At 38.3% G+C, this 25,755-nt stretch overlaps 1 protein-coding gene and 1 long non-coding RNA gene across 5 annotated transcripts in view; one reads left to right on the top strand and one right to left on the bottom strand.

Moving 5' to 3' along the window:
- The first annotated feature begins 1,053 nt into the window (after nt 1-1,053).
- N4BP1 (NEDD4 binding protein 1) lies at nt 1,054-17,082 on the top strand. Its single transcript, XM_042876908.1, has 7 exons — nt 1,054-1,304; nt 4,960-6,728; nt 8,316-8,446; nt 8,905-9,001; nt 10,716-10,823; nt 12,379-12,486; nt 13,868-17,082. Exons 1-7 carry the CDS (start codon nt 1,059-1,061, stop codon nt 14,202-14,204), a joined length of 2,796 nt encoding a protein of 931 aa, XP_042732842.1. The 5' UTR covers nt 1,054-1,058; the 3' UTR covers nt 14,205-17,082.
- The window catches only part of LOC122183133, a 51,270-nt gene continuing 39,350 nt past the window's right edge, over nt 13,836-25,755 (bottom strand). For 3 of the 4 annotated variants that reach the window (XR_006180110.1, XR_006180109.1, XR_006180108.1), the window contains 3 exons: nt 17,618-17,794; nt 15,581-17,250; nt 13,836-13,971 (listed from right to left, as the gene is read on the bottom strand). This is a non-coding gene — a long non-coding RNA (uncharacterized LOC122183133). The remainder of the gene's footprint in view (nt 13,972-15,580; nt 17,251-17,617; nt 17,795-25,755) is intronic. The other variant, XR_006180111.1, reaches the window with a different exon arrangement.

Genomic DNA, 25,755 nt, shown 5'->3' with positions numbered 1-25,755 from the left:
TTGCAGTCTGTCATATAGTTAAGAAGTTTCTAAATAGATAAACAAGCTTCTTTATCAAAATGATACCCTGTATTTACACTCTCCCGCTGTAACGTTGTCTATTAACGGCACAAAATAGGAACATTTAGATGCAGAAGATATCCATCCTCCCTCTGGAGGATGCATTTAATGAACAGCTTTGAAAAACCAACACCACAGCAACACCAGAGAGATGGATGTAATCCAGGGGGGATCAAGTAGTGAGAACTTGGAGGATGTCAGTTGTGTTCAGGTTACGAAATGAGAAAGACTCAAAATATTTACTCTTCTATACAGCAGTTGCTTCGTATTGACAATTGCAGCTATTCAAGAACCTGGTAGAGCCTCAGAGCTACTCTAACTGGTGAGACATTTCTCCCTTTATGACCGCAAGGGATAAAACTTACTTCTGTTTTTAATGGTTGGTTTTTTGTTTTTCGGTTGTTTTTTTTTTTCTGAACGAAATCCACCACGTGACACCGGAACACTGCTGAAACCACTAAGGAGGGCTCACGCAAAGCTTCCAGGCTGCAGAAGCGCACAGAGGAACGAAATTCCCTCGCTTCAGGGAGCCCCTCCCGCGCCCTCCCTCGGGGCCGCCCGTGGCGGACGCCGCCCGCTCCATGCTGCCGGCTCTGTGGTGGCGGCGCGCGGCACTAAGGAGCCTCCTTGCAGCACACGGCAGCACCATCTCGTCCATAGCGAGAGCTGAACGGTGTATTTAAAAAAAAAAAAAAAAAAAAAAAAAAACTGCCTTGCTATACCCCGGCTGGGCTCCGAGTTCTGCAACAAACCGCCCACCACGTGGTAAAGGCGGGGCGATGCCTGATAAAACGAGAAGAGCCGCCGCCGCTGCCTTTAGTAAAGATGGCGCCCGGGCGTGCAGGGGGTGTCGCCCACTTCCTGGAGAGGCGGTGGCGCCGCCGTCGCGGGCTGATGACGCACGTAGGGAGCGAAGGGAGACCGGGGATTCCCCGTGTTGTTGTCCTGCGGCCCGGCGGGATGGGAGGCCGGAGCGCGGCCCGGCGCGGCTGGCGCTGATGGCAGCTCCCTGGGCGGCCCGCGGCTCCGGGCCGGGCCTGGACGAATTTACCGTCCCGGCCGAGAAACGCCGCTTCCTGGAGGGCAGCCGGGGCCGCATCCAGGGCCTGTTCGAGGTGCGGCTGGCCGTCCTGGAGGCGCAGGGGGACTGGCGGCCCGCCCTCCCGCCGCCGGGGCAGCCGCCACCCGCCGCTAGGATCTGGGTGCAGCTGGCGGGCGGCGGGAAGGCCGTGCGGAGCGCCAAGGTATGGGGCGGGGGGAGGGGAGCGCGACTGAAGCCCCTCCGCCCGGCCGGGCGGGGGTGACTCAGGGAGCTGCGGGTGGGGGTGAGAACGTGCCGGGACCTCCCAGCATCCGTGTCGGAAGCGACTGGGCTGCGAGAGCGAAGGGCAGCGCTGCCGGCGACGCGGCGCAAAGTCCTCGAGTGCGACCTCCGGCACCTGACGGTGCGCGGAGCGATTAGAACGCGGCTCTCTCTAATTTCTTTTTCTTCTCCGGTTCCAGAAGCCGCAGGGCTCGGTTGGGTGTTGCCAGGTTTTGCGGTTGGTTTACGCACTTCGCTGATTCCGTGGCTTGTTGGCAGGGCTCTGAGTGACGGCTCGGCCGAGCTCTTCACTTCCTGCAGGAAGAAAGTTGGCAGCTCCGAGCTTCTTCACCTGTTGGTTTGCTGGAGCTTTCTTTTTTTCTTTCAACAGGAAGAAAGCTCTCGGTGCTGCTTGTGCCATTGGTGATGGCGCTGGCTGCTGTGAGGTGCTGGTGTAGAATCGGTTACAACCCTTGTTCATCTGGCACACGGGGTGTCAGCAGGAGCTATGTGCTGCTGGTGCTCATTTTGTGTGCTGAGTGCAGCAGTGTGAGCGCCAGTAGGCTGCAGGAAGCTCTAAAGCCCGAAGTTCTGATATCTGGGCTTTTTGTGTCTTTAACACACACGTGCACAGTGGATTTTATGACTTAATTCAGCATCTAAACATTCTGCTTTGAAGATCTTGATTCCTTTCCCTGTGTTGTGCATTAGTTCTAGGGAAAACATTGTGAAAGTTAAGGTTGCTGAATTGACTCTGGATCTCAATCAGTTTGATTCTACTGTTGGGCTCAGAGATTCTAGAAGCTGTTACAGGTGACATAAAGGATATTTCTCCTCTCTGGGCAGCTGCAGTACGACTTCCTTTTTGTTTTTTTCTTCCAGAAAAAAGGCTGGAAAACAATTTTCAATTTTGTGATTGCTTTTTTCCTTACAGCATGCAAATTGCTTCTTACTCCACATACTTGAAAGGGTGTAGGAGATTCTTCCTTTACGTTTAAAGCCTTCTTTAGACCTTATCTGGATGGCTTGTTGACTAGAAAGTATTCATTATCACACACCTTTCTATTCTTTTAAAATATTCTGTTACAGCAATTTGTGTTTTAATTCATCAGTGTTTGCAATATTCATTCTTCAGTGCTGTTTCATTCTCAGATCTTGATGTAAGTTTTTTAACCCTATTGTTTTTAGCAACAGCAGTCATGTGATGACTAAAGCACAAACATTTTTCTGTTGACTTTGCTGCAGAAGCAATTTGTACTGGAAGCTCTTGAAGCGCCCTGCCTTGATGCTTACACCAGTATGACTCAGAGATGATAAAAAGTGTCCTTGCATTCTTCATTGCATTGTAATGGCTTTCAGTTTCATTTAAAAGAGAATTTCAATTTCTAAGACTAAGGGAAGACATTAAAATTTGATGTACTCCAGAATCTGGAAGTATCATGACTGCAGCTTAGAAAGTGGTTTTGCTACATTGTAGAGTTTGAAGTACAGTAGACTTAAGAAAAATAATGCTGACTGACAGAAAAACAGGTCGTGCTTTGGCAGCTTCTGAACTCTGGCATGTTTAGAACACAGTATTACAGAGAATTTATTTACATAACTTCTGGATGGTGAAAATCACAGTCCTTTTTTAATCTATTAAAAAAAAAAAATCCTGAATTTCTAGCAATTCTGTCCATGTTTAACACAGAACTGGAAATTTGGGGAATTTTCTCAGTATTTTGTCAATATTATCTACTTTTTCAGAAAGCCTTGTAATGAGCCCTCATCAAAATATCGAACCGTCGTCAAAAGCTGCCTTGCTGTTAAGAATTTGGATGTGATTTTTCTTTTTGGTAGTAGATGGATTCTTTCACTTCTAGCTGAAAAATGTGAATGTTGTTTTAGATTAATGAAATCTGTTGCAGTCCAGGCATTGTTTTTGCTTTTGTCTTGTTTTTTCCTAATTTTTCTTAGGTTAGCTATTAATGGATGCTACTAGTTATGTTGCCTCAGTAATATGTTACTGAGTTATGCCTCAGTAATAAATATAGGACAAAGAACATACAATAGATACAAGTATAAACACTTCTGCTGTTACTCTTTGGGAGTTCTTCAGAAATGGTCTTTGCAAGTCCTCTGTTATGAATTTACTCTAGTGCAAGGTGCTTCTGATGAAGTGTGTGTTCTCTGACCAAAGAATGGGTGTAACAAGATAAATCTTTGTCTTGTCTTGTTAAAAGTGAATGCTAAAACTAAAGACTGTGTGGAGAAGATCAAGATTTATTTTAAATGATTTAGCCTGGTAAAATAAAGAAGCAATAATTGCAAACTCTTTTAATTTTAGCAGTATTTTTAATTGAGTAGCTAGATACCATTCTGATACCCAAAGGAATGAGTTACTCTGTAAATACTGAAAGTAAAGGTTGAGTTTGGTCCAAATATCATAGTTTTAACTACTCAGCCTTTCTTAAATTAAAGATAATAATGGCAATGCCTTTACTTGTTTGAGGCTGAGTGCTTCCAGATATTAAGAGTTCTGAGAATCAAGAACGTTAATTTTTTTTTTCTGTGATAAAGTAAATATATGATGTATTTAAACTGTGGTTCCAAATACTCAGTTACTATCAGTTTCAAGTGAATTTAGTTATAAAGAATACGATATCATTAAAAGGTTAGCTTTCTATGAAATCTATTTAAAAATCACTTCAGATATGTGTTTTGTATTTGTTACATAGTTTACTTTCTCAAACTTATTGTGCAAACCTGGCTTTATTTTTATTTTGCTTGGACAGGCTGGAGAGTTGGGCAGAAAGGGAACCAGGCGAGGTTTAAGAAGAGCAAGTGTAGAAACTTGCGCCTAGGGGAGAATAGCCACCTGTTAACCACCAGTACAGATTGGGGGATGACCCACTGGAGAGGAGCTCTGCAGTGAAGGATGTGGGGGTCCTGATGGACAACAGATTGGCCATGAGCCAGCAGTGTGCCCTAGTGGCCAAGAAGGCCAATGGTGTTTTGGGGAGCATTAAAAGGGAGGTGATCATCCCCCCTTTGTTCTGCCTTGGTGAGGCCTCACCTGGAGTACTGTGTCCTCCAGTTCTGGGCTGCCAGGTACAAAAAAGATGGGTCTCCTGGAAGGAGCCCAGCAGAGGACAACAGAGATGATAAAGGGCCTGGACCACCTCTCATGAGGCAAGGGTGAGCAACTTGGGTCTGTTCAGCCTTGAGAAAAGAAGACTGAGGTCAGTGTCTAAATATCAAGGTGTGGGAGGCAAAGGGCTGAGGCCAGACCATTTTCAGCAGTGTGTGACAGTAAGACAAAGGGAAATGGACACAAACTGAAGCATAGGAAGTTCCATACAAATGTGTGTAAGAACTTCATGGTAAGGGTAATGGAGCACTGGAATAGGCTGCACAGAGAGCTTGTGGAGTCTACACATGAGATGTCCACAACCTGCTGTAGGGAGCCTGCTTTGGCAGGGGTTTGGACTAGATGATCTCTAGAGGTACCTTCCAGCCCCTGCAGTTCTGTAACTCTAATGTATTGGTCCATTACTGACTAATTTTAAATGTCAGCTTTTCACAAGATTCACTCCTCTGTCTTTTTCTCCTTCTAGGAGTATATTAAGGGTCTCTGTGAACCTGAACTAGAAGAAAAAGAATACTACCCAAAGGACATGCACTGTATTTTTGTTGGTGCACAGAACATGTTTCTCAACAGTCTTATTCAGGATACCTGTGCTGACATAACAGTGCTGGAAATAGGATTGCTTAGTATTAAAGGGGGTGCAGAAGCAGTTGTTATGGCTCAAAGTCAAGTTCAGCAGTTTGTGAAGCTTTTTGAGAATAATGAAAGCTTGTCAAGCGAATATGAATCAGATATTAAAAAGCAATTTAGGCAATTTGTGGAGGCACATGCAGATAAATATACAATGGATTTACTGATTTTGCCTAGCTCGCTAAAAAGAGAACTCCTAACTCTTACGCAAACTGAATGTTGTGAGTCAGGGGGTGGTATTATAGATCTTACGCGGTCTGGAAGCCCAGCAGAGCTCTTACAGGACAAAACCTCTGAAGTAATTGTTACAAGCAGAGATGGAAAAACAGGAGATGAGGAAGAGAGAAACAATGCTGGGACTCCTGTAACTGAGCTTACAAAGCAAATGGACAATGTGTTTTCTGATGCTCCCGAAACAAGTTTTGTTCCCATAAATGTTGTGCCTCCATTAGAGGCAATGGCATCTAAAGAAAGGCAATCTTGTAAAAGAAGATTTTCTGATGCTGAGGAAAGTCTCCCTAAAAAGCAGTTCTCTTTGGAAAATGACCAGGAAGTGAATTCTGTCTTACACAGTGATCCTTCCAAGAGGGATGATGTTATCGATCTGATTTCAGGTAGCTGTGGTGAATTAGATGATCCCAGTTACTGTATAAAAGAAGGTGATGATATCAGTGAGGAAATAGAATATAAGATTCTTGTAAACTTTTTTAGAACAATGGGATATTCACAAAGTATTGTGGAAAAAGTTATTGGTGTTCTAGGACAGTCTGTGGAACCCTTAACATTGCTAGAAGAAATTGAAAAAGAAAACTTGAAACTTCAAAAAGAAAAAGAATGGTCATCTAAAACGCCTAGAACTACAAATCTTTGTTCAGGAAGTAATGCAAATAGTCCACATATCCTAGAAGATGAGGACATTTCTTGCAAGAAAAATCCACTTAAAACCAGTCATACTTCAAATGAGATGAGAACAGAACGTCACAAAATCAGAGAGATCTCAAGTACTCAAATTGATGCGGAAGATAAAATGCATGTATCTGTATGCAAACCTGTCTCTCCTGGTAAAAGTTCAGCTATATGCTATAAACAAAGAGATAACTATTGTCCTGCTAAGAATCATAACTCAACATCAAGTGATACAGAAACTGATGGTTCTGTACCTCTCAGTCCTACGCAGGCTGGAGCTCCCAAAGGTGTTGATTTTGTAGCCAGAGGGAGCTCAGATGTGTGGCGTACCTCAGCTAAGAGTAAAAATGCAGTTCAGCAAAAATCTGCAGGGTCCTCACCTGTGCAGAATAGTCATCCTGTTGTAGAGGACCAGTTAGGACACTGCAGCTCTTATCAAGTGAGATCTCCCAACCAACACACTTCTCAAATGTCAAATTTTGAAAATCCTACCCAAGCCCATATATTGTCTTCAGAGATAAATTCTACAAATCCTGACAGAGAGACGGACAGAGCATACAGGCGTCATATTGATCCTTCAATTACTGGTGTCCAAAGATTTCTGGAATCTCTCAAAAAGCCATACAGACTGGAGTTGAAAAATGAACCTGGGAAACCATATTTAAAACATATCATTATTGATGGAAGCAACGTTGCAATTTCGTAAGTATTGTTCTTACTAAGTATCTCCTTGTTAAACCTTCAATAAACTTCCAAGTGAAGTTGGGACGATAAGGTTGCTGCAGTATGTACAAAATTTTTGGTAGCTAGCTTTCTGGTGATCAGTATGTATTCAGCTGTGCTTTTCAGATGCTAATAGTGGCTACACTGATAAGATAGGGTAAGGTTTAATAATGAAAGATTATGTGCAATTGACAGCCAGTTCAATTTCAAATACATAGCAGTTTTGATAGTTTTCATTCTCAATTTCATAACAGCATTCATATTTATGACAGCCTTAAGTTACTATTCACAAGATTGTAGCTGATTCTATGTATGACGTTTATACCAGTTTACAACTCTAACTATAATAATGCAGTTAAGACTTACTGTATCATAAAAACAATTAATGTAGAATTTATTTTTAAAGAAAAAAATGAGTAAATGGTTTAAAGTTGACTATGTGTAGAATAAGGAAGGTCTTTGGCTTTGATTTTAATTGCTAGGTGATTGTGTTATTCTTGGAAATATTTGCTCTAAAGCCTTTAAGATTAAACTTTCTTGCTTTGGTAGAACTTTCAGTAATTTTTAAAACAGCTCAGATTTATGAAGTCCAAATATTAATATCAGGAAAAAAAAATTAACAGGATAGTTGATGGAATCTAAAACCAAGTATACCTTAGTTGGTAGATGAGATCCTTCTTGATAACAAGACTTTACAGAATGAAAATTGAGTTAATTCTGCAGTATTTCTTACTCGGCAGCTGTCAAGCTTTGATGACTGATGTGTGCCATTTTAAAGCAGGGAATTATCGTTGTTCCATCTCCATATTTAAAGCCTCACAGTCAGAGGTAATTTCAGTGAGAGCTCTGTTGCTAAGTTAACAGAAGTTGACTTGCTTTTGCAGGCAACTAAGAGAAAAGTCTCTAGGTACATAGCTCATCCAGGAGAACTTCTGGTGGTCAAACTCTGTATCGTTCATAGTAGGCAATTGTTGATTTTAAGGAGAGTCACTTACCTGAGCTGTAAAAAAACAAGTAATGAGCATCTTAATTTCTAAAGGATTGCCACTAGACTGCAGTGTTTTGAAGGCATGTTTTTGAAGACATTTCATTATTTTGTTTGAATATGTAACTCAGGTTGTTGAAAAGGAAAAGGAGGCCCTAACATCTCGTGTTATCATTGTATTTATCAGTTAATCTTGGGCAACAAGTGAAACTGTTTTATACTGGGATTGTATTTGGATACATAGCATGCTGATTGTTTTATGTATGATCAATAGTTTTCTGAAACAATTTTTGTTAGCCTCCTTTTAAAGGTAAATGTACTTCTAATTACCCAGGTGTTGTACTAATGAAAGCTAAAGAAGACTGAGCTACATTAAATTGCAGGTGATAATTCTGTTCTTTTCCTGTGCTGAAGACATTTTTTTTTCATTCATAATATTTTTCATCTGTGATATCCATCTAGCTTTTATTTTGCTGAGGCTGCAGGTATATTTTCCTACTTCTGTTTTGTTTGCATTAATAGTAGTAAAGCTCTATTGAATTTAATCTTATCTTTTTCTTCCCATTCCTCCTCCCCCCAAGTCATGGTTTAAGGAAGTTCTTCTCCTGTCGAGGAATTGCAATAGCTGTTGACTACTTTTGGAAACGTGGCCACAGAAATATTACTGTGTTTGTTCCACAGTGGAGAACAAGACGTGATCCTTCCATTACAGGTGTGGCAAATAGTTTCCTAATGTTTTCTTAATTTAAATTGTAAATAATTATTTGGGTACTCCTATGAAAATAGAGAACAAATATTTCATAACACAAAGGAAGGAACACTTGTGCTAAGCACAGATAATTTGTTTTCAGCATACATTGTGAGATACTCCTATATTCTGTATAGACTTGCTGATAAGCTGTAGATGGAGACCTTTTTTTTTCTTTGCATTTTTGTTTCTTCGCTCTTTAGTTTCTGGTTTCAGCCTTTTCCCCCTCTGCTTATACGTTAATAACTCTTCAGCTATCAGTATGCTACTTCTGTAAATTAATAGGTACAAATCTTCTCTGCTATTTATATATCTCTCTCTTTGTGTGTGTGTGTGTATATATATATATTAATTGTAAAGTCCATACGTAGCTTGGAGGAAAGCTTTTGTTTTTACTGAACTGATGTTTCATCTTTTAACAGAGCAGGATTTTTTAACACAGCTGGAAGATGTTGGAATATTGTCTTTAACCCCTTCAAGGATGGTATTGGGAGCAAGGATTGCTTCTCATGATGACAGGTATGGAATATGCATAGTTATTAAAAACATTTTACACCTGGTTGTCCTTAGTCCTTCACTATCAGTACTATTATCTAGTTGTTCAGTGTGTCTTGACAGGGTGCGATGTGTTCAGCTTTAGACTGACTTTCACATATTATATTGTAACAGTAACGTGAATTCTCTGTTCTTGTACATACTGCTTGCTGTGTTGAATTAATTTTGGATAATTTTCATGGCAACTTTAACCAAAATTTAAGAAGTGAATCTGTTTCAAATATCATTACTTGCGTTGAGTGGGAAAACCCTCAATGTTTTACTAAGGTTTTTTTATGCTTTACTGATTGTTAATTTATCCCTAAATGATCTTGTAAGTCTGAGGAGCACTAGCATGAACTAGCTACTTATCCATTTTGTTCCTTTTATTTTTTTCCTCTTAATGTCATTGTGGTATATAGACACAGTTGTGTACTTGTGCTGATATATTTGTAACACTGCTTGGGCTGCTAAGTTTATAAGTTAATTTGAGAACCAAAATTATGCTTCAGAATGGGGGGGATCACTTTGCAGTGGACAACACAGTACTAAGCTTTTGGTGGGTGGAGTGGAGTGTGCTAGTGCTTTTGTTGGTTTTACCAAATCTTCCTAGTCTTGATACACAGTCAGAAGAACATGGTAGTAAAGGTTTTTTTTATATCCTGCTTACTGAATTATGCTTGGATGAGCCATTTCTAGCTGTCAGCTAGTGCAGTTTAGTTCTAATAATAATTTCTACTTTTTCTGACTGTGGAATTGTTAAGTTCTTTGCATCATGGGCATGTCTGTTTTGTTGCATCGTACAGTCGTGTACCTGGCTGCAAAATTTGATATGCAGAATAAAAATGAAGTGCTCTGTAGTTTCATGTCCTTGTTAAAATGTCACAACTCCAGTCTCTTTAGTAATAATGTAGAAAAAATGTGTAATATCACTTTATATTATGTAGGAGAAGTCAAGTTGGAGTAGTTTACACACAAATATTTTACATACAGGCAGTTATGTAGGTGCAGTAATTTTTAGATTACTGTGGAAGTGTTGCATTAACATATTTGCACTTCATTTGAAATGTGACATTTTCTATCTTTAAAAAAAAAAAGTACCAACCATTGTGTCTTTGCTGAAGTCATATCTGTGCAGTATTTCAGCTAGCAAAAAGCTTATTTTCAAATAGGTAAATATCATGGAATTTTCTAAATTAGTGTCATAACTTATTTAACACTGAAATGGTAGCCACAGTTTTTGTTAGCAGGTATTGAGAAAGCAAACAACTAGGTGATGTGCATAATACTGTACTGAACACAAACATTAATATTAAGCAGAAAGGTATATCTGAATAAGTTGGGTTTGAATCCATAATAAATACTGTACTTTTTAAAAAACAAGCCACTTACCTCTACAAATATTTTGGAATCTATTAATTCTGTGTTTGGAGGTTTTTACGCTTTCATGTTGGTATTTTTGTCTTCCAGTGGGGAAAAAAAGTCCCATAAAAATTATGTGCAGTAAATAAATGAATGCTGCCTGAAACTATATTTTTTAAAGTTAATAATGGGTCAAAAATCAAGGAATTTTCCAGTGTTTAAATTTCTTCCTGTAAGTAAATTATTTTTTGATGGTAAGAATATTTAGTTTTCTAGGTCTTTGAACAATTTTCAGCAAAGAAGACTACTATAACTGTCTTTGAAATGAATGTTACAGATTTTTATTACATCTTGCTGATAAAACTGGAGGTGTTATTGTGACTAACGATAACTTCAGAGAATTTGTGACAGAATCATTTGCCTGGAGAGAAATTATTCAGAAAAGGTAATTACTTAGATTTCTGTAAAACTGTGTAGGATGTCTATCCTTAAAGTTGCAGGCACTCTGATTAAAAAAGTTTTAAATTATAATTCCATGTGAAGGTAACTTATGATGCAATTCTCTTGGAGCACAAGTTACTATTAGTTCCACCCCTTTGATTTGTGACCTTCTAATTGTGTGTTGAGTACCCTGATATCCCTGTTATTCACGGATCTTCTAATGCTGTCTGTTAATTGCTCTAAGTAGAAGCCCTCTATGGCAGCCAAGCTGCGTGCTTCTGAAGTTTCAGTGTTACGTTCTGTTAAGAGTACACACTTAGCAAGCTGTTCTCACAGTCTTTTTTGTCAGTTCATTTCTTGAAGGAAATACAGTGGCTAATGCAGACACAGCGTCACTGTTAATGTTTCAGAATCACTCACTCTGCACTGCAGTACAACAAATAGACATAGCTAAGCAAAATAATGAATGTTATCCCTGCAGCCGTTTCCCTACAGCTGTTGAGCATCCTGTGGAGTTAGATGAGTTCACTTAGCTGTCAAGTATCCCTGTTTCAATTTGTGGATTCTCTATGGGTCATAGTTTCTCTTGAGCCATCAGTTTCTTTTTCTGACCCCCTCTCATTTATTTTTTTTTTTCCTTCCGGTTAAATCAGGTCATCTTAATAGGAAAGTACATTGTTCAGTTTTGACTGAAGTTCCTATTAATCCCTCAGTCTTTGCGACATCCTCTGAGTAAACGCTTGCTGCAGTGATTGGGTTCTGTATACATACACTGAAATAACTGAAAACTGACTTGGGTCCTTGTCTAGTCACATGGGTATTTTCACTCTTTAAGTGAGTTACGAAAATCAGGTTCTGTTCTCATACAGTACTTCAGTAAGAATAATTAACGTCAGTCTTAGTCTTTTGTTTTTTCTTTTAAGATCATGTGTTAACATCTGCTGTTAGTTTTACTTCTGGGGAAATTCCACTATACCAAATCTCTTCACAGACAAATTTTCGTTGATTGAGTTTCCTTGAATGCAGATTTTCCACCAGCCCAAAATAATTCCAGAAAAATAAAAGCGTTTGTGTTTCAACCATAAGCATCTAAAAATATTTGCTAATTGTGTGGCTTTCTGATAACATAAGCACTAATCCCTTTTTGTTTCAAGATCCTTACAAAGTAGGGGAGTTTGAACAACCAGAAAATCTTCTGTAATCATCTGGAAAATTCCACACTGGTCTCTGTTTTTTAAAAAAAAAAAAAAAAAAAATGCAGTCACCTGACATGCTGTTTGTAAAAGGAAAGAAAAAAATCAACCACCTCAGTGGTTTGCAGTGTAAATAAGAACAATGTACATATGCTCCCTTAAAGTTACTTTGACAGTGATTGCTGGCTGCAATTAAAATGGGTATTCACTAGCTGAGCTCTAGTAACTCCTGATGTTGTATGGAGTGTTTGTTCCAGGCTTATACTCCTCTTTTTTTTTTTTTTTTTTTTTTTTTTATATGGAGATAAAGGGTGGGAAGGGGAGAATACATTGCTAGTAAAGAATAATGGAAGAACTCTCTTGCAGGTTGCTCCAGTACACTTTTGCTGGGGACATTTTTATGGTTCCCGATGATCCCTTGGGAAGAAATGGACCTAGATTAGATGACTTTCTTCAAAGTGAAAGCTGTTCTAGGTATAATTTCTGTTTTTGCTTCTGTTTGAGACAGTTATGATTTCAGATGGGAAATGAACTGTTTGTGGCTCACTTGAACACTTCTGTAGAGCAATATAGTAAGGGTACAGTAAAATCAGACAAGAATGCTAGCACGTAGTAGCTTAAAAACATGGGTATTTTTTTCCTCTTACTGCAGACTGTTCAGAAAGTGCTGGTGACATTTGCATCAACATCTCTCACAACTGAAATAAGATAAATGCTTCAAGTAACTTCCTCTGGGGTTTCACTGTGGTGGTTTTCGTACAAAGGTGGTGCAAACTGTATGTCATTATTGCACAAACCTACTGGTAGTTGAGATATATGGTAGTCTGGTGTCCTTCCAATTACAGTGGTGGTATCTAAAATACACTTGCTCATTAACACACTTGAGCAATAGTTACCACAAAAGAAATACTGAATTTGTATCTTTTGTCATGGGAGAGGCATTTCATTTCACACGTGGTTATGGTACTGTTAATAAAACCATTTTGGAGGGGTGTTGCTATTTAAAGGCATTTGTACTTGACTTACAATGTTAAATATTAATAAGCTTATGTTGTTATGATTGTACTCTTTAAATGCGTGTGTATTTCAGAAGGATGAATTTGCTCTGCATTATGTGCCAATATTTGAAAATGGATTTGTTCTTTTAAACAAGAATTAGGCTTCCTTTTCCCTTTTCTCACCAGCCTAACAATTATAAATGGATTAATGTGTAACTTAAAATAGAGCTCTGTAATTTTAATACAGTTTCCCTTGGTAGCAGGAGAACAAACTGTAATGTGAGTTCTAGTTCATATTTGTGTTATGTGCTGTCATGTGAAGTGAAATTGGCTCTGAATTGATAGCAATTTTGAGTAGCATCGACTTCTTAAATAGTCTGAAATGAAATATCAATAATTAAGATAGAATACTCAGATCCTAAAATTGCTGAAAAACTTAATTGCCCTATTAAAGATAGAAGGCGATGGTTTTTTCATTTTACAATTTTTTTCATTTTGAATCAGTATGTATGTGTTCAACACATCTTTTTAATCCACTTAGATCAGTGACATTTGTGTGTCAGTAAATGAGCTTTGACTGTTGCTATACCCTGCCAGGTAGGTGTCATAGTGCTCACGGTGTATTGGAACAAGTCCTAGGTAATGTTGTTTAATACTGTTAGTCATGCCAGATTCAAGCTGAAAAATGTTATACCAGCAGTTTTGTTTCAGTTTGGCATCAGGTGATTCATATTTTTTCAGTCGGTAACTGAGCAATCAGTGAAGTACAGGAGTTTCAGGCTTTTTTCTTGTCTGTGACTGTACAGAGGCAGTGTTCGCTCTATCTCACTTTAATCCGTTTTCATTTTATTCCATAGAACTTTTCTGTCAGCACAAAAAGCTTTACAGAGCAGAGAGCAATATTCTTCTGAGACACCTTTGTTTGTGCACGTTCCCAATCCAACCAGCAGCAGTCAACAGCCTAAAAATCGAGCACAAGGTGATCGTTCAGCAGCATGGCTTCCATTGGATACAAATATGAAGGCTTGTCTGTCAATTCCACCACAAAGATCTGCCTCAGAAACAGTACGATTAAGAGAAGCCTTGATAAAAATATTTCCTGATTATGAGCAAAGACAGAAGATTGATAAAATATTAGCTGATCATCCATTCATGAGAGATCTTAATGCACTATCTGCCATGGTGCTTGACTGAAGATTACACAGGGTTTTTCTATCACAACTGATCAGACTAAATGTCAGTATGAGTAAGAACGCTGCTCTGTCATGTTACTTTGTGAATATTCAGAACCTAATTTTATTTGTATAAACAAACATTTTTATGTATGTCCTATTGCTAATAGATGCCAGTTTTTGGTAAATTAAAAACTGCTGCTACTACAGATCTGTGTTAATATTTTCTATGAAAAATCTTCCACTTCATTTTAATTGCTTATTAAAGCAGTAATGGTTCTGAAGAACTGATGTCACTTTAAATAACATGTTAGCACGTTCTAGAAAACAAAAGCACTTAGTGCTTCTCGTACCTTCTTCACTGAAAACCAGGTATTGGTGAAAATACAAACAGGCATTTCACTATTTTCAGATACAGTGACTGCTGTATAATGTTTACGTGCTTTCCTTAGGTCTTCATCATATATTTTGGAAGTAATTGTATACTCCTAAGGGCCTGTGAACAACTGATGACCACTGTGTGGAAGCTGTGTTGGAGTCTGGTGTACTATTGCAATACTATCACAAGATGGCATTATGCATCTGTTGGTTTCTAGTGATCAAGAGGCAAGATTTCTGACCTGTATTCAGATGTGCTAGTTCCTATATAAACAGTAAATGCAGAACAGACAACAGTAAGTGTTGTTATGGATAATACTGAATATTGTGTGAGTAACTTCTGGATACTAAACAGACTTGCAGGTGATATTACAGGTGACTAGTAAGTTCTGTGTACATGGCCAAGATGGAGGGCACAGAGCGCACCAACAAAAAAAGCCTTTTGCTTTTTCATCCAGACTGCAGGATATATTGTAAGAGCAGTTAAAAGTAAGATTCCAGCAAGAACGCATAAAATCACAACTCCCATCAACAGAAGATGCTTTTAGTGCTTTAAAAGTTCTGTGATGTCTGTGTTGCTTTTAAAATACTAATTATATTGACCATCAGTATGCCTTTGGAGTAATTTAAGTACCTGTGCTGTTTTGTTTGTCTTTGCCCTGCTTGTTTTAACCAAGAATCCTGCAAAAGGCTATTAACAAAACACGATGCTGTTTATATAGGAATTACATGCTGTGTCTTGTGCAAAGCTAGTACACTGCATTTAAGGCTGCTCTACTACTTGAAATCTGTTCTGGGTTCTGGCCCAAAAGTACGGTAGCAGGAAAATTGAATGTAGTTTCCAGAAACTGGCATGTAGGACCACGCTTGAGCAGGAGCAAAGTGAAGATTACAGTGTGTCTGTGTACACGCTTAAGTCTTTGTGCTTTCCTTTAAATGGTTTTTCTTTTGTGCTTTTTTTTGTGACTGAAAGCATGAGGTACGGAGCCCATGCTGAACTTCTGGCATGCTGAGCCTTACCTTGAAAAGTAAGAACATTGGTTTTCTCTCCAGTAGGATTTCCCTGGATTTTGAAATCGCTGCTTTAGAAGCCAGATGTACTGGATGAACTAAGGAAATAAGTGTTGAAAGTTTCTCACAGTTGTCTCAGATAGCCTCTTCATATGCATTGTGAGGTCAGAAATAGAAGGCAGAGTCCTGCTGCTCTCTCAGTAGGAACTGCAGCAAGAGCAAAACTAAAATATATTAGGAGCAGTTATTGACATACTCAAAAAAGAAACAGTGAGAAGGAAGAAATTGCTTGAATGTGGTTCTGCATCCAAATAGACTGGTTTTTTTTTTTTCCCCTTTGCACCTGAGTGGACAATTCATAGGTCTGGTCAGGTGAGTAAAGTTATTTACAAAAAATAATAAAAAAAGTAATGCTCAACTAATAAATCCTGTGTGATTAGCAAGGTCTGTCCTCACGAAATCTTAGGTCTCTGAAGCCAGTCATTGCTGATCTGAGAGGGTGTTTTAATGAGCTGTAGGGGAGTAAGTTGCAATCAGTTAAGGATTTCCACGTAAGAGGGGTAGAATCCTGAGGAGGAAAATGATGCTGAATTTGGTAATTCTGCTTAGTATTGCATCAGAGTGAGATGGAAAAACTTTTGATCAGCTTCTAAGCAGCTCTTCCAGAAGTGTTGTGGTTTAACCTGTGTGGTAGTTGCCTGTAGTAAACCTGCCTCCAGGTTTGAGTTTTAGGCACCAGCTCCAACCATTGTCACTATGGTCTCAATTTTCCTTGAAGAAAGTGGATGGAGCTTTTGCAATATTATGAACACATGATTGCATCTCATCTATGCTTTGAACAAAATCATCACTGTTTTTCTGTTTTGTTTTCACTTGTTCCTGATTCCCTACAAGCTTGCTTGCTCTATGAACAGCCACAAAATCCTCTCTCAGTGCGCAACAGAACTGGACTGCATGAAGAAGAGCTGAGAAAGCCTTGTTGGAACCACCATCATTAAAAGCTCATCAAAACAATTTATTTTTTTTTAGGATTTTTTTAATGGAAAAAAAAAAATCTGCTTTTCTATGCATGAAAGCTTGTCTGTGATGTAGTTTTGCAAGCAAGTCTTGCACCAGTAGTGAATCTGAATTTGTCATTCCTGCTGACCTTAGCTAATATTAACTGTCTTTGGTACAGTGTTTTCTGGTATCCCAAATGCTAAATAGGGGATACCAGAAAACATTGTACCAAAGACAGTATTTTTTTTTTTTTCTTCCTACTGGCCCAGATTCCTTTTGTGTTCCAAGAGCCTCTCCCATCATCTTGGAAAAGAGTTGACTGTACCTAGAAGAAAAATCCTACGAGTTTGAAAATGTGAACTAGATTATGGTATTCATTGCTAAATTCTAGCATATCTCCTAATGCTGAATTGTATGATGACAGAAAAATCTGAATTTAAAAAAAAATGTGATAGGTGGGAAAGCTGTTCTTCGATGAAAAAACATTTTAAAAACCTATGATGAAAACCTTACTATTGAGTAGGTAAAATCATTGCGAAGAGTCTTATAGAAAGGAACAGAGCAAAACCAAGTTTTCCTTCAGACATTAACACTGAGGCATTATGTATGTCCACTGACCAGTTTGTTGTGGCAGCAGGTAACTCACTGAGTGTAGGGTAGAGGACCATATATTATTTTTCCTGTGAAAGAAAAAAGTTGATTGATGGTAAGCAAAAATAATTGTAGATGATCTTTGTCTAACACAGAGAATGAGCACACTGAAGGTCATTTTGGAGAGCATATATGAAGTAATTCCCTTTTTTTTTTTTCTCTCATATCTGAGAGAAATCTCAGATTTTAATGAGTGGAAAAGAAGGAAAACAAGAAAGTTAATTCCTGAGACATAACAGAGTTGACAGAATATTTGATTTTTTTTTTTTTCTCATCAACTAAAAATTTTCATATGGATGTTCAGTTTAATCATTCTCACTTGTCAAAGAGAGATGCTGTGGCACAAGGAACACCTGACATACCTCACACCGAATGCCATACTCCTGAGGGCCTTACCACGGTAGCAGCTTGCTCTATCCATCCTCCTTATCCCACCACGGTATCTGTTGTGGAGGCAATGTGCAGTGCTGATAAGAGGGCTTTTCCTCAGCTGCTATCACTGCTGCTAGCTCCAAGGTAGCCCTGTTGCTGTGCAGCCTCAAAGGGTGTCCATCTTGTTTCACTTTAGGTGAGCTGTCGTGAGGAGGATGGGAAAAAGGAGGTGAGGAAGCAGAAAGAAAGGCTGATATTCTGCTTAGCAGAAGGCTTTGCAAGCGTGTGTGGCAGTCTGGGCTGCAGACACAGATGCGAGGTTGGTAGGAAACTGGCAGGGGATGGCGGAGCACAAGGCCCCCCCCCCCCCCCCTCAGCCATGCGCAGGGCAGCACTGCAATAGATGTGTTTTAAGTGAGCTTACATCCACCATTCTGTCTGCACTGATGGCCCCAACAGGGTGTCATCATGTCAGTGCTAAACTGAGGTGGTAAGCTGCAGGTACGCCGCTATGCTGAGCAGCCTACACACAAAGCAAGGGGTGTCAGAACTCTTCTGTTTTTACAGAATGCGTTTCCTGTTATGTCTATGATTTAATACTGTGTAAACACTGTAGAAATCTGTTGAAGGAGATGGGATTCAATATTTTTACATCCCCATGCGGGAAGACCTCTATTGGTATAAATTGCTTTGCCACAACTGAAAGCTGAGATCTGGGGGTTTGTTTTTCTTGTCCTGAGTGATTGAGCTACGCCTGAAAAATGTTAAGTATTATGTTCTTATTCCAAAATAAATATTCATGTTTGGATTTAATCAAGAATAGATGAATTACTTCAAAGTCACAGTTACTTATTCAAGTGTAGACAGAACCCCAATGTGGTCTGGGGACTTTGTTTGTGCTTGGTTTTAAAGGGAAATGGCTTCTCTAGTTGTTATGTTTGGACTGGTGTTAACTATAGGCCCCCTAAATCATCTAGAGCTGTGTTCATGTCTGAGCACAGTTTTTTCACTCATGTATCCTGGCCTCATACATTTTTATTTTTAGGTGCCAATGTGAGAATATGTGTATATTGCAATCTTCATCTCTTTCTCTAAATTCTGTTCTTAAAGCACACATTGTGCTATTCAACCTTTGCTGAAGGAAACATAACCACACAGCTGCACTTAATCAAATTACATATAAGTTCTACATTTCAGTGTCACTCTAGCTCCACTGGCTGTTCCTGGTTTACAGTCCATAGAGACACACATGACTTCCCAGCACTCCCCCAGGACAGAACCAAAATGGAAATGTTTTGATAATGATCACATTTTTCTCCCTTTCTGTGCTAATTTTAAAAAAAATATTTTAATTAGAAGCATTGTTTTGAATGGCAAATAACAGGAACTATTTCCTATGAATGAGCGGTGCAAAGTTGTCCTCTTCCATCCCTTAATATTTTATAGAATCATCTTCAGGATAAACTCTTCAGACTCTGTCTTCTGGTTATGGGTATGAGATTTGTGGTAAATTCAAGAGTTTACTGTCAAAAGAAGTTTGTTCTCTACATTTTAAGATTGACTTTATGTAATATAGGTGGTCTTATTCACATTGTAAGAAAAGCCACAAATAAGTCCTAGTATTCAGTGCTGGTGGTGCTGCTTTTCATTTTTCTATCAGTGCCATATTAGGGCAGTTAGGTTTTTGGAAGACCATTTCTGAGATGCCCTTTGCAACAGCAGAGAAAGTGCCTGAGAAAGTTCCATGAGAAACAGTGAATCATGCATTGTCTTTCTAATTCTGACTGTTTTCTTCTGTTTCACAAGCTCATGGACTGCGTTTGCTACGAATGCCTTTCTCACTGGATTATTTCTGTAGCTGCATCCAATGCCATCTTTAGATCTGGGTCTGATTTACGTTCTGAATGGTTCTGATTTTTAGGATGCTTGTAGCTCCACTGCAATTCATGCACATATCCTGTTATTCTAATAAATGATATTTAAAATAATAATTACCTTGCAAGTTCAAACACTACCTACTGTGCTGTGTGAAACTGTGGAGACTTTGGTAGCGGATTCTGTTATCAGGAGGAGTATGGTTACAAAACCAGATGCATCTCTCAATGTTCAATTTCTTCCTTTTATCAAAAAATATGAACCCAAGGCCCTGGCAGCCACATCCAAAGTATTTTTACTGTGCTCAATTCTGTGCATCTATATTGGGAAGTAATTCTACGGACACACTAAAATACTGTATTGCTCAAGCAAAAATAATAATGATGAATTAAAAAAGAAAAAGATGGATTTTAGACATGAGCATTTTTTATCTTTCTGTGTATGAACTTGTTTATGAATGGTGTTCCATTGTACTGTTGAAGTTTCAGAGCTGTGTGCAATAAGCCAAGTTTTGCTGTTTGCATTTATATCTAAATTCTGCAAGGTTGCATTATATAATTTTTAATGGCAGTTAAAAGGTAACTTGTTTTGAACATGAGACGTTTTTTGAATACGTTGTTTCCCTTTTCTCAGTCTTCATTTGAATTTTAGTAGTTTAAGGAATGTTTTTTTCCATGCACTAAAAAAAAAAAAAAGTTAAGTTTTTAATAAAAAAATAGAAACTATTCTCCAATAATACCAGATTTGTGCTGGAATAGACTAATTCATTTTTTATCTGTACTGTGGTTCAAGCCCAAAGTAAGCTAGTTTTGCTGCCTAGCTACTGAATGAACAAGCATTATTTGAAATATTTAGTCTTCACTTTATTAACTTTAAGAGGAAAGCTTTTAGGCATAGACCCCTCCCCCCACTCTTTAAAACAAATTTTGAAGATAAATTCAAACTCTGCATGTTTTGATTCTTTAATTTTACTGTGCCTCTGATGGTGATGAAACCATTTAAAAGTTTCTGGAAATACAAGTACTGAGAGCATTCTCATATCTGTAGAGGGAGCCACTTGTTAATTCCTCAGTTCAAAGATTGCACTCTTGGTCTCCAAAGAAAAGATAGAATGTTATAAATTACATACAAACTTAACAAATATTTTCACAGGTACTCGCTGTTAGTGCATAAGTTCACTGTCTGTCTCATTGCATCATTTTACACCTTTACTGGTATCCTCACTGTCATGTTTTATCTTTCCCCTTTGCTTCCTGGCTCAGGGATGGTACTTTTTTTAAAATTTGCTAACAATTCAGCTTTGAGATGAGGGTGAAATTGGTCGTAACATATTTGCCTTTTCTTATGAGGACTCTTAATTCAATTTTGCAATGATAAATTTTCTGTTTGGAAAACTCTGCTATCCAAAAATTAAGGTATCAGCGCATAAGGAAGAAAAAAAAAATAAAGTGAGAGGGATTGTGTTAAAAATCAGATGATATCCCAGAGACATGGGATGTAACAGGAGAGGAGCAGAGCCTTCATACCAGAACCAGGTATGAAGCAAAGCAGAATCCAAAAGCAGCGAGAAAGGGGCTGACCCTTCTGCTGGGACAGTGACACAGGATGAAATGACACTGAAACCATTCTTGAATCTTCACGTGAGGAGCACTACTGCTCCTCGAGTCCAAACGAGCCTCAGTCAGTTGTGTGCCTTGCAAAGGCAGAAGAAAATAATGAATATTTGTAAGGCAAGAGCATGAAGCTCTGGCAATATTTTTGTGGAGGAGGAGGAGATATGGTTTATAAATACTTCTCTGTGGGAGATCTTTGCAGCAGAGGGCCTTGAATTAAAAAGAGCACATCAGAGTCCTTTGCCAGATCTCCTACTGGCAGAACACCAGGAATATGGATAATGACATTCTTGACATTCTGAAGTGTAGGGACTTTAAAACAGTAATATTTGACAATTCTTGGAAAGAAATTAACGTTTTCTGTTTCAGATAAAGCTACTCAAGTATTCTTTACATTAGAAATGTATAATTTTCTGTATTTTACCTTTTTAGCCAACATTTTAATTCCCTTGGCACAGATGCAGGGAGGTCTAGCAGCTGTTAGTACCTTACAGAAATTTCCAGAGCTTGGTAACTTAGTTTGAAACACATAATTCAACACTCAATTTCACAATGTTTAAACTTTTTTCCCTTCTGGAGTTGTGCCAGAAACTGACATTTGAGTACACGATTAAGGACATGAAATGGTTTAAGACAATACTAGTGTGGACATGCAATAAACTTGCAGAATTTATACTGATTCAGTGTGCACACAAATGATTTTGTTTGAAAATTTTCAATACATTAATATTGACTAAAAAATCACTTAAGGCTGTAATTCATAAGTGGTACATATTGGAGTGGCTTAAAATGCTGCTGGTGTTAATTTGGGGAGATTCACTTTAGCTACCCTTGCTGCTGCAGGAGTGCTGTGTGCTGGTGCCTCCATCGTCACAGCTGGCGTATTGCCTTTCACTGCTTTAGGTCACAAGTCAGTTCTCTGCTGTCAATTATGATGTGGAGAAGATACAGAAGGAAGCTGACTATCCTTTGGTTTATAACATCCATTACAGCTAGACTTTACACATGGAAATCAAATCGAGCTTTCTAGTATTGCAGCAACTTTAAGTCTTCAAAATTATGATGGAGTAAAATGCTCCATATATAAACCCATGTGGTGGAATTAGTCTCAGGGCCTTTCATGGACATTATTCTAGTAAGAGGTGAAAGTAGCTGCTGCTTGTGGAGCTGTTTTAGAGAGGAGGTTCAGATTTGTTTTAATATATTATTTAATTAAATACAATTAATAAAGCATCTTAAATGAGATTGTGTTGTTCCTGTAAAAAAATTATAGTTCTTTAGTTCTGTTATCACTGATGAGCCCTTGATTGCCTCTTGTTTGTATCATAGTGCACTAACAGTAATACAAAGTGAGAAGGATGTAATAGGGGTCAGCCTTCAATTGGGTGCATCTGTTCATAAGCTGCTGGTGGGAAGAAGCAGTGACTTGCCAGTGGTTATTTGGTGCTGTAGTGGCTGATACTGAAACTGATTTCTTCCCCTCCTAAATCATATGTGATATCTTCTCATCATTAGAACTGCTATTTAGTTCTAGTGGTTATGGATTAAATACTAGTTTTGTGTGCAGGTTTTCTTTCCCTCCCATAAAATGACAGGTAGACATACATTGCAAGTTTTGTTACGACAGTATCTCCTAACACTGTAAATAAACAGAAACATTCCTGTAAACGTAAACATTTCTTTAAATAGTATGAAGATGAAAATGTCTTTCCACTTTCTTCCTGAGTGAAACAAACACAAAGCCTATTTTCTAGAACTCTGAGGCTATCTTGTGGTTAGAGAATGCAGACGTGGGGCAGAAGGTCTGATCAGATATCAGTGTGCAAAGGGTGAGAAATTTGATAAGCAGTACTCAGCAGAAGTCTCTGAAACACTCTGAGTGTACATATGAAGAGAGTTCTAGACCACAAGTAAAAATTTGGCCACGTATTTGAAAAGTCAGTGTTTGTATTTCAGAATAAATGTTTTTGTGAGTTTCAACAACTTAGCTAACTACCATAGACAACACTACATTCTCACTGTGTCTCTGTACAGCCTGTAATATGGAAGGAGCTGGGCATTAAATCCTACCCAACTGCAAAATACAGAGTTTGCAGGCTTAACATTTTATACTTAGTAACATTTGATCTGGGTTAATATTTCTGCTGTCTATTCTACTAATTGATTAGATACATTACATATTGTAAATAAGTGCATCTTCTCTGTTGTGCACATTTCAGAGGAGAAACTGGGATTTATGTAAACCAATACTAAAATGGAGATTATTGTATTCCAGGCCAGAGGTTAAAAAATTTCCTGTGGACAGACATGAATAGATGTAGAATGTATAGGCAGCAGCATTTTGCTTCTGCTTGGATGATGAGGTTCTGATAGGGCACACAGGATGCATGCTAGCTGCTTATAACAACCTGGAATTCCATGTTAATTTTATGGAGATTGCATTCCCCCACTTTGCCATTACAGGACATGAAATCATGTAGTCGAAGAAGTCATGATGAAGTACTTTTATACCAAATTATACAGTTTTGGGACACAATGCAGGTTACTAACAGAAAAGAGCTGTGCCATAACATATACCAAATATTAGAACTACTATGCATCACAATTTTCAGTATAAAAAATATTTTTGCCAACATATTAATGCTATTACCTGCCATGTCTCATGGATAATAATAGAAAAAATATGAGGCAAACCAAACCAAAGAAATTTAAAGCATAATTTATGTATGTGGCTTACATAATAAAACACCCTCTGGTCATACAGAATAGAAAACCAACACAAGACAACTTTAAACAGAAAGTATGCTGACTGAATTTTATCTTTCACAACATATTGTATTTTTTCTAAATGGCCCACTGACTCACTATCATCATCTGGTATGGTTTTTAGTTTATGCAGCTATTAGCTTTAAAGCTTCTGGATGTCAATATCAGAACTTATTGTCATGCAGCTCATCAGAAGTAATTTGTAGTCCCTACAATAGCAAAAAAGATAAGGCTGCTAAGACCAAAAAAAAAAGAAGGCAGGAAAGACTTTACCATCTCTTAACAGAGTCATGAGAAAGAAAACGCTTCGTGTGCTGGGTACGACAGGTGGCATTTGTACCTGCATTCACCCTTCAACCACGTTTTCCTCTGAAGCTTTCTGCCAGCATTATATTAAAAACACCTGTGATAGTCCACACCTCTGACTCCTAAAGCTATGCACTGACAATGTAGTTTAACTCACAGGTGAACAGAGTATATATGTGAATGATTAGTAACAGATCCAACCATGTTAAGGTTTTGCTCTGGTAACAAAGCTTACTTTGTAAGTTCAGAGCCCAGCGTAATGTCAGGGAAACTTTATTCTGAAACTGAGAACCTAAAGAACTAGGAAGTGTGATGTGGAGGTATGTCACGAGTTTGATGGCTGTTAATCGTGTATGTTTTGGGAGTTTTTTCCCCCTATTTATCAAGTACATTTGATTGTTTTGCTTTTTCAGTTTCTTGTTGTTTTATTGGTCTATTTATTGTTCTGATATAAGCCTGCAATGTGGTATATGTATTATGTATTATATGTATTATGATGTTTTGATGAATTGGAAAAAGGAGAAGAGAAATGATAAAATCTTGAGATGAAAAAGCACATAATTTATAAGGACAGTTTTTTGATGTGTTATTCTGCTGCATCTATGCAGGTTCATTTTCATGTTGGCTTTAACCAGATTGCTGCATCTTGTACAGCAAGACAGATAACAATATACTAGTAGAAAAAACAAACTATAGATGTTTACAGGTTATTTATATATAAGCTAGCAGGTAGTTAAAATTAAAAACAAAACAATATTTTACAAATTGTTTTCTCTTTTCTTATTCAGTAGCTATAATACTTATCCAGCTATCGTTCTTTTTTTTTTTTCTGTCTTCTCAGAATCGCTTTTTGGCTGCTGTGAAAATAAACAAATATCTCCTATCAATTCATCTAGTTTAGTGGATGATGCTTCAGGAATTTCAGCTGGTATTTTAAAGCAGATTAACTTTTGTTCTAAATAGTAGTCAGGGACTTCCTAGGGTAACCAGGAGCCTAGAGGATACTAGATAGGAGCTTTACAGAATTCTCAGGAATTTATACATACATAAACACCACTCAAAGTCCACAGTGCTTAAGGATTTTTGGAAAATGTGGCTTTAACATTAAACATTAACATATTGAAAAGCATGTATTTTGCATTCATATGTTATCACCAAAATGTTACTACCTCAGGAAAGGAAAGTCAGATGTGGATTTACAGTGGGAGGTAAATGTACTTTAGGTCACTTGCCATTAGCACCATCTGGAGCAGCATGTCATGTGTCACAAGAAGGCATAGCTGCAGCTATTTGGTTGTGCAGCACTTCTAAGTAAACAGCAGCAGTGCCTCCCCAAATGTGGCTACATGCCATTGCAGGATCCACTGTACTCAGAGAGGAGAAAATTAGGACTGATTTCCTAACAACAAAACAGGGGCTTGTTAAAGCTTTCAGCATGTTGTTCTAGTTCTGATCGTTCCTAAAGTTGCTTTCATGAAGAGGAAGGGATCTAAGAAGAGAAGCTGTGGCTGGAGACACAAACCTGCAGTAAACTGTGCTGTAGCAAGCTGCACAGAAGCAAGCAGACTGGATTTCTAAACATAGTGGGATGCTATGGTGATT

This window comes from Lagopus leucura, unplaced genomic scaffold, assembly GCF_019238085.1.
Source record: "Lagopus leucura isolate 7727_CA_CO unplaced genomic scaffold, USGS_WTPT01 Super-Scaffold_100017, whole genome shotgun sequence".
NCBI classification, from domain to species: Eukaryota; Metazoa; Chordata; class Aves; order Galliformes; family Phasianidae; genus Lagopus; species Lagopus leucura.
Note: the sequence above shows the minus strand (reverse complement) of the source record. Positions and strands in the feature narration are given on the sequence as shown.

Coding starts and splice junctions, on each gene's coding strand:
- N4BP1 (XM_042876908.1), top strand. CDS start 1,059: ATGGCAGCTCCCTGGGCGGCCCGCGGCTCCGGGCCGGGCCTGGACGAA. Junction 1,305..4,959: donor AGGCCGTGCGGAGCGCCAAG/GTATGGGGCGGG, acceptor TTCTCCTTCTAG/GAGTATATTAAGGGTCTCTG. Junction 12,487..13,867: donor CAAAGTGAAAGCTGTTCTAG/GTATAATTTCTG, acceptor TTTATTCCATAG/AACTTTTCTGTCAGCACAAA.